At 39.0% G+C, this 9474-nt stretch overlaps 1 protein-coding gene across 1 annotated transcript; it reads left to right on the forward strand.

Annotated features, from left to right (window-relative positions):
• Positions 1-373: 373 nt before the first annotated feature.
• LOC147886277 (pentatricopeptide repeat-containing protein At3g05340-like) lies at positions 374-2434 on the forward strand. The gene is made up of 4 exons (XM_087395078.1): positions 374-1382; positions 1572-1733; positions 1914-1974; positions 2086-2434. The coding sequence occupies exons 1-4, from the start codon at positions 374-376 to the stop codon at positions 2432-2434; spliced, it is 1581 nt and encodes a 526-aa protein (XP_087251204.1).
• Positions 2435-9474: the final 7040 nt, after the last annotated feature.

The following is a 9474-nucleotide window of genomic DNA, read 5'->3' on the forward strand; positions in this document are numbered from 1 at the left end:
CTTCACTAAGGCCTACCACACACGAGGGCGATATACTCCAATGCTCCATAAAAGCTTTAAAATTCGAAATAGTGAAAATAGTCACACACACAACTTCGTATTTGCAAACGGTTGCATTATAGCACTCTCAAACTTTCCAGTGGTTCCACACACAGGCTTCCATCGCAAGTGCTACAAAGTAATCATCCATTCATCTTCACGTTCATTTGCATTTTGCAGAACATAAAGGCAGTGCTCATCATGGGTACTTGTACTCGCTTGTTTTGTTATCAACATCTTCACAATAAAGATGCGCCAAAACATGCTAACAGAGTAAAATGGCTGCACAAATGAGAATTATATGGTCAAAACGCTGAGCAGATGGTCTATTACAATGGTCTCACAGCGGAGGCTTTCCCTATGCGGTCATTCCTTTGGTGCAGGCAAAGATGGAGACGCTTTCCACACGAGTTGGCCACAGCTAAAGGAGGTTAAGGACATGCTTACCCTTACAGATGCAATATTTAAAACCAACAATCTAATACATATGTATGTGAAGCGTGGTAGCATGCTCGATGCTCGCGAAGTTTTTGATCGCATGCCTAAGCGCAACGTGGTGTCCTGGAACATTATGATCCTTGGTTATGCCAAACAGGAAGACGGCGTACAGGCTTTGGACTTGTACACACGTATGCATCGGGAAGGTTTCCAACTCAATGATCGAACCCTTGTTGCTGCATTGAAGGCTTGCAGTAACCTGGCAGAAGAGGGAAAGCAATTTGAAGATATATTCATAAAATTAGGGTGGCTTGCAAAAGCTAGAGGCATCCATTCCCAAGTAATTAAGTGTGGCTTTGAGACAAATGTATTTGTAGGAACCACCTTGGTGACTATGTATGTGAAATATGAGGGCATAGAGGATGCACGGGCTGTCTTTGATGACTTGCCTTATCGTAATGTGGTCACGTGGACTATCATGATACTGGGGTATGCTGAGCACGAAGAATGTGAGGAGACTTTAGAATTGTATGCACGGATGCACCAGGAAGGTGTTCAACCAAATGCTCGAACTGTCCTTGGTGCATTGAAAGCTTGCAGTAGCCTGGCAGTGCTGGAAGATGGCAAGCAAGTTGAAGGGAAATATTGTGCAAGAGCAGGATGCCTGGTGAAAGGTAGAGCCATCCACTTCCATGTAATAAAGAATGGCTTTGAGTTAGATGCATTTGTGGGGACAACCTTGGTGAGTATGTATGCAAAATGTGGAAGCATAGAAGATGCACGGTGTGTTTTTTATGAGCTGCGTCATCCTAATGTGGTTACATGGAATACCATGATTCTGGGTTATAGTGAGCAACAAGACAGTGCATTGGCCTTAGAGTTGTATGCACGGATGCACAAGGAAGGTGTGCACGCAAATGATCGAACCTATGTTGGTGCATTGAAGGCTTGCAGTAGCCTGGCACCCCTGGAAGGGGGAAAGGGAGTTGAAGGGAAACTTATAAAAATAGGGTGCTTGGCAAAAGGTAGGGCCATCCACTCGCAAGTCGTACAATTTTGCTTTGAATCAGATGTATTTGTGGGAAATGTGTTAGTGAATATGTATGTGAAATGTGGGAGCATGGAGGATGCACGGAATGTTTTTAACGAATTGCCTTATCGTACCGTGGTTACGTGGACCACCATGATCCTGGGGTATGCCGAGCAAGAGGAAAGTGAGGAGACTTTTAAACTGTATGCACAAATGCAAGAGCAAGGTCTGTTACCAAATATATTCACCTTTGTTGCCATCCTGAAAGCATGTGGTAAGAGAGCAACACTGGAAATTGGTAAGGAACTGCATTCTCAAATTAGTAAAGTTGGTTTTGAGGCTATTGGCATTGTGGCAAACAGTCTTATTCACATGTATGCTAAATGTGGGAGCATGGTTGATGCAGAACAGTTGTTTAATGCAGTGCCCTCGAGGGATCTTGTGCAATGGAATGCATTAATCACAGGGTATGCCCATCAGGGAGAGAGTGAACTCGTGTTTCATTTCTTTGATAGAATGAGGTGGGAAGGCATACAGCCTGATGGGGTCACATTTGTTAGCATTCTCTCTGTATGCAGTCATGTCGGTCTAGTGGACAAGGGACAGGAGTTCCTCCAGGTTATGAGGAGCTGGTATGGCATTATCCCAACCATTGAGCATTATACTTGCATGGTCAATCTCCTTGGTCGTGCAGGCCGAGTGGATGAGACAGTGGCAATAGTGGAAAAGATGCCCTTCCAACCTAATGCTGTTATATGGTTGTCCACGTTGAGTGCTTGTCAAAAGTGGAAGAATGTAGAGCTTGGCAAGCACGCCTTTGAAAATTTAGTGAGATTAGTCGAAGTATTTCCTCCAGCATATGTCTTAATGGCAAACATTTATGCTGATGCTCACATGTGTGAGGACCATGATAAGTTGAGAAGATGAAAAACATTGCTTGAAGGAACCAGGATTGAAGGTTCTAGTAGATCTATATGCGAAGCTTACAGCTTTTTTGTTCAAAATGGGGAAGGGAGCAAGTCCCTAGTTCGCATTATGTGCTAAGCAAATATGATGGTAAGATGCACGGTTTTAAGTACAGTACCAAAACCTGGCTAGCAATTTTGCAGCAGAGGTGTTATTAAGAATCTTCAGGTTTGTAATGGTTCTGATCCATCTAACTGCTGTTGTATCAAAGATACAACTATGCAATTCTATATGCAGAAATGGGAGTTGCACTGACAAATACAAGGATGGAAAGTGTTCTGGTAGGGACTTTGTAGCAACTATACATCACCTGCAGAGACGGTCCCTCTCCGTGGGGCCTGTTCACCAATAGAATCTGGCTAGCAATTTGCAGCAGAGGTGTTATTAACAGTACCAAAACCTGGCTAGCAATTTTGCAGCAGAGGTGTTATTAAGAATCTTCAGGTTTGTAATGGTTCTGTTCCATCTAACTGCTGTTGTATCAAAGATACAACTATGCAATTCTATATGCAGAAATGGGAGTTGCACTGACAAATACAAGGATGGAAAGTGTTCTGGTAGGGACTTGGTAGCAACTATACATCGCCTGCAGAGACGGTCCCTCTCCGTGGGCCTGTTCACCAATAGAATCTGCTGTTCTGAATGGTGAAGTGTGTTGTGAAGACAAATCTTGATCATCTTTAAGCAGAGGAGATTGTCTGAAAATGTAGTCAGATGATTCTGGGGAGGGAAACATCTGTTCACATCTAAGGATATAGTTTTGCATGCCAGTGGAGAGGATGTGCTAAGGCCGTAAGTATGGGGCAGATGGGACTAGAACAACTATACATCGCCTGCAGAGACGGTCCCTCTCCGTGGGCCTGTTCACCAATAGAATCTGCTGTTCTGAATGGTGAAGTGTGTTGTGAAGACAAATCTTGATCATCTTTAAGCAGAGGAGATTGTCTGAAAATGTAGTCAGATGATTCTGGGGAGGGAAACATCTGTTCACATCTAAGGATATAGTTTTGCATGCCAGTGGAGAGGATGTGCTAAGGCCGTAAGTATGGGGCAGATGGGACTAGAACAAAGGGGTTGTTTGTCTCTCACCCATAAGACTAGGGGTTCTCACGATGGTCATTCCAACCAGCGATCCTACTAAAAAATCAAATTTTTGGTCCTCAATTCTTGGTTTAGCTTGCTCTACAAATATTCCTAATTGCCTTTAAGACTGACATCTATCCATGCATCTGAATGGTGAAGCTGTCATCTGGCGGTACTTTTAGGACCTTATATCATCATGATCACAAGAGGAGGAATATGGAAGATGCACATTATATAAGAGGAGTATGGGAAAATGCACATCCATAGGAGAACATAGCACCAACTTAGATGTTAGCCATAGGCTCCATAGATCTAGATGCTAGCAACAAGGTCATCCACAAGTCATCAAACATTTAGATAGGGGCCATAGGGCAACACAAGTCCATACGTCAGCCATAGGTCATCCATAAGGCTAACACAAATCGAAGAGAAGCCATCATATCAGCCCATAAGACTAGCACAAAAGATGGTGCAGATGGAGAATGAAATGGACAAGCAAGCACATAACTACCAAATGCAACACTCCACCATCAAAATCAACTGGAACCATCACTGTAGAAGCGTAAATTGGATTCTATCATCAGTGATGTACTCTGGCTGTTGGATTCGCAGACCCTCTTCTATCCTCCTAGACCCTCTTCTTAGATCCCAAAACCATATCGAATCTTGTCTACCTTGTCAAATCTCATTCTGGGCCTCAGACTCCTCAAATCTGGCTACCCCTTGCTTCTCGATCTCCTTACCTTGCGAGGTCTTCGAACCAGCCCACAACCATACTTTGCTTATTCCTGGATCATTCCTTATTTATCTCTTGCTTCATAGATTCCGAACTGTCCTGGGTCAATGAGTTACCAGATCTGTCCAAATCTCTATATTGGGAACCTCTTCTTAAGCCCAAATTGACGTCCCATATCAGCACCTTGATCAGTTTACTCCACGAATTCCTAGATCATGGATCTCTAGACCACATCATTAAAAAGAAATCCTGAACTACAGTATCAATCCGAGTCCTTGATCCCAGACCTTGCACAGATCTTCCATTCTAGCAACAATGCATCCAAAATTCAACCCCCTAAAATTAGAAATTGAAAGTCAAATCCCTGAACCTCCCTGAAAACTGAATCTCCCCCTAGAAAATTAAAATTGAATTTTGAAACAAAACCTTCATTTATAAACGTGAAACCATATCACATTTGAAAGTTTCAGAAAACAATTCATCTCCTCACAATTCAGTTTCTCACATCGTAGCATGAAATCTAATTCAAAAGGGCAAACTGGATACTCCTTCCACATAACTCCTCTAGATCAAGTTCAACGCAAGTTCATAACAGAGTGAGTGAGCTGAGTGAATATAGGTGCATGTGAGTAAAATGGATTGCATTGACAACTTGACACATGCATAACACAATAAAAGGACAAGGTGGGGATCCCAGTATGGCCCTGCCTTTTGGAGTGTCGTTATAAGTCCAAGTGTAAGTAGCTCGATAAATATTTCGAATAACTTGTGAAAAGAAATGATAGGTGTAAATTACAAGGAAAGGAAAAGAGAAAATGCAAGTGAAGGTGAAGGAATATCGGGAAAGGTAGATGAGTGAAAGAAAGGAGAGAAAAGAGGTTAAAAGGTGTGTGTGTGTGTGTTGGATGGGCCATTAAAGGGGACGTGCCTATTTTGGCAAAAGTAATATAAATGTGGTGTTATACAAGAGACAAAGAGAGCCTCCATCTTTAGAGAGGAGTATCTAACAAAAGACAAAAGCTTTAGGATAAAAGACAAAAGCATTTAGGACCTCCACAAGCAAACAAAAACCTTAAACCTTAAACACACTAGAAGCCCTTAAACTTCTACTAACCCACATTTAAACCTCATACTAACCATAATTTGCAAGGTCAAATTGACCAAATGAACTAACTTTAAAACTATGGCCCTAATTAGCAACTCACTAACAAAGTCATCCCTTGGGACCCTTTCAGTAATAAACCTGTCTTGGAAAACCTCACTAGGAGATGCAATTGTGAACTACTAGCTAGCAGCAATGTGAGAGTAATGGAAGTGAATAAAAATGTAAAACCTCATACATCAGTTGAATTATGTCAATACTCTATTACTCACATTTCTCACACATTTTCTCACTCGTTAGTAAAACATACTCTAATCCACGACTAATTACCCATTACTCCTCTTTTTGCTTTATGGCAAACCTATGCCAATCAACCTATAAAGCATTATCACTCATTAAAATAGGTGTTGTAGTTCCTATAACAATTCAATCATATGCGTGCTCCCCGTGCTAGCACAAGAATGCAGTCATATGTGACAAACCAAATATAGCGCTTGTTACATGCTACTCCCTCTTCAATTGAGTGCTTGTGAGATATATGTTCTACGCGAGTGCACCATCAAATACTACTCCACTTCAATTGGAACTAGAACCCATGCATACGTTAGGTCGTCAACCCTCATTGATCAAGATATTCCCTCTCATTAGACAATTCCAAAAAACATTCTCTTGCCTTGACCACCTTCATACTCTCTTAGATTCAATAATCAATGGCATCCCACATCAAATAATTCCATAGGATTTGATGCCATAGTGTCCAGAAGTACACATTACATCCTAATCTGTGCTAGTGCATGTGTAAAACCTAGATGGGCTATGCAAAGTCCAATAAAGTGCAATGACATGGGAACGTGTATGTGAACTAAGCAACCCTCCCTATGTGTGCAAAAGAAATCACCTTAACTTAATCATATAACTCATCGGGCACTCATCCCTACTACAATCCATACAAGAGATAGGTGATCAAGTAGTACCATAATACCATTCACACATATTCAATTTTAATAGCTTTAAATAAGATCCATAATTCTAACAATAAACGTAAATCTTCCACTAATATTGACCATCATCTCTATACATCACATATCGATTATCCTAAGCTACCATGTTTTTTTGTAATTCTAATACTCTATGGTCCCATCCCCAAGTGCGGAATAAAATTTCCCATTGCAAAAAGGAACAAAAAATACATACGTAGGAAGAATTCCCAATATGTACTCTACCAAACAAGTGGGGTTCAAGAATCACTTATGATATCTCAATCAGAATCAGTCAAATTGTAACAATAACAATGATATAAAATAAAATATTTTCAAAAATTCACAAAATGCATACACTAATGCAAAAAAATAAAAAGATAGGGAGCCTTAGTTGCAAATCCAAACAAAATTCCTTGTCCTTGGGAATGGAGTTTTTCTCAACATACAACATCTCTAAGATGAGCTCCATTGATAGAATCAATAATATCAAACCATTATTCCAAAAACCTTAGCAACTAAATCCAAGACATTATATACTAATTAAGTCTAAGATTGATAAAGTATTAGTAGTTGTTCTTGTATGTGTTATATCATAGAGTGAATGGGTATTACTCGTTACCATTATGACAAGAAAATTGGAGACCTTCGACTTTGTTTGGGTTATCACAAACTTAATGCCGCCTCCAAAAAGGATCACTTCTCTTTACTATTAATGGACATTGTGTTAGATGACATAATAGGAAAGGACTTATATGCCTTTATAGAAGGGTTTAGTAGATATAATAAAATGAATATCCAATTGGATGATGAACCTAAGAGTACATTTGATTTAGAGTGGATAATTATGCATGTACGGTTATGCCACTTGGGATGAGTAATGGCCCACCCATTGGTGGATTGCACCATATCAAGTTTAATAGAGTTTCGCAATGGATCATTCCAACAAGTAGATGTGAATGTTGTTCTACTTACTTGTGATATATTCTATGATGATAAATCTCTGTAGGAATTCCCTTTGGATCCTTATACAATCAAGATAAGACATCCTTATATTTTGTGAAGAATTCTACGTCTCTCTCTCTCTCTCTCTCTCTCTCTCTCTCTCTCTCTCTCTCTCTCTCTCTCTCTCTCTCTCTCTCTCTCTCTCTCTCTCTCTATCTATCTATCTATCTATCTATCTATCTATATATATATATATATATATATATATATCTTAGATACTTATGGATTAATCATCCAAGGATCATTAATGCAAGGAACCTTGAGCATATGTTGGCGTCTCTATTAAATTTATATCATCCCTGTTATGCTTTTTGAAATAAGGAGGTGGTATTTTCTCATCATTTTCTACATTATTTGTGATTTCTTTGTCTTTGATAGGTTTGATGGATCATGGGCCTAGATTTGCAACTAAGGCTCCCTATCTTTTTAGTTTTTTGCATTAGTGTACGTATTTTGTGAATTTTTGAAAGTATTTTATTTTATATCATTGTTATTGTTACAATCTAACTCATTCTTATTGAGATATCATAAGTGATTCTTGAACCCCACTTGTTTGGTAGAGTACATATTGGGGATTCTTCCTATGTATGCATTTTTTGTTCCATTTTTGCAATGGGATGGGACCATAGAGTATTAGAATAATTGTTTTTTGATAAAGTCAATAATATTATGCCAAAAACCTTAGCAACTAAATCCAAGACATTATATACCAATTAAGTCTAAGATTGATAAAGTATTCGTAGTTGTTCTTGTATGTGTCATACCATAGAGTGAATGGGTATCACTCGTTACAATTAAGTCTAAGAGTGTCATACCATAGAGTGAATAGGTATCACTGGTTACCATTATGCCAAGAAAACTGGAGACCTTAGACTTTGTGTGGGTTATCAGAAACTTAATGCCGCCTCCAAAAAGGATCACTTCTCTTTACTATTCATGGACATTGTGTTAGATAACATAATAGGAAAGGACTTATACGCCTTTATGGAAGGGTTTACTAGATATAATAAAATGAATATCCACTTGGATGATCAGCCTAAGAGTACATTTGATTTAGAGTGGATAATTATGCATGTACCGTTATGCCACTTGGGATGAGTAATGGCCCACTCGTTGGTGGATTGCACCATATCAAGTTTAATAGAGTTTCGCAATGGATCATTCCAACAAGTAGATGTGAAGGTTGTTCTACTTATTTGTGATATATTCTATGATGACAAATCTCTGTAGGAATTCCCTTTGGATCCTTATACAACCAAGATAAGACATCCTTATATTTTGTGAAGAATTCTACGTGCCTCTCTCTCTCTCTCTCTCTCTCTCTCTCTCTCTCTCTCTCTCTCTCTCTCTCTCTCTCTCTCTCTATCTATCTATCTATCTATCTATCAATATATATATATATATATATATATATATATATATATATATATATATGTATATATATGTATATATTAGATACTCAATTGTGCGTTTAGCTTCACTATCCTTGGCTACTCATCCATTCCTAGGTTTATTTCTTGCACATTTGTAGGTTTGGATTAATCAACCAAGGATCATTAATGTAAGGAACCTTGAGTGTATGTTGGCGTTTGTCTTAAATTTATATCATCCATGTTATGCTTTTTGAAATAAGGAGGATGGTATTTTCTCATCCTTTTTTACATTATTTGCGATTTCTTTGTCTTTGATAGGTTTGATGGATCATGGGCCCTAGTTCTTCCATATTAACCCCTATGTCCTCAATGACTGAGAATATGTTGGCCTCTCAATTACCTTAATATCCTCAACGTATGCTTTGTGAAATAGGGAGGATGCTCCTTACTTTTTCCTCCTTCTTTCTACATTTTTAGGATTTCTTTGTCTTTGAAAGGCCTTGGTTCTGTTCTTGCAATGGGAATTATTTGCTATTTCTTTGTCTTTGATAGGTTTGATGGATCATGGGCCCTAGTTCTTCGATAATTAACCTCAATGACTGAGAATATGTTGGCCTCTCAATTACCTAAATATCCTCAACGTATGCTTTGTGAAACCTCTTTAACTTAGAGGGTGCCTACGTTGCTTTAAAATTAACACTGAAAGCATGCATGTTATCGGTTAA

The sequence above is a fragment of the Dipteris shenzhenensis genome, chromosome 24 (genome assembly GCF_047967505.1).
Source record: "Dipteris shenzhenensis isolate YYH24624 ecotype China chromosome 24, Dip_SZ_1.0, whole genome shotgun sequence".
NCBI classification, from domain to species: Eukaryota; Viridiplantae; Streptophyta; class Polypodiopsida; order Gleicheniales; family Dipteridaceae; genus Dipteris; species Dipteris shenzhenensis.

Coding starts and splice junctions, on each gene's coding strand:
- LOC147886277 (XM_087395078.1), top strand. CDS start 374: ATGGTCTCACAGCGGAGGCTTTCCCTATGCGGTCATTCCTTTGGTGCA. Junction 1,383..1,571: donor TGCACGGATGCACAAGGAAG/GTGTGCACGCAA, acceptor GAAATGTGTTAG/TGAATATGTATGTGAAATGT. Junction 1,734..1,913: donor TGCACAAATGCAAGAGCAAG/GTCTGTTACCAA, acceptor TGGTTGATGCAG/AACAGTTGTTTAATGCAGTG.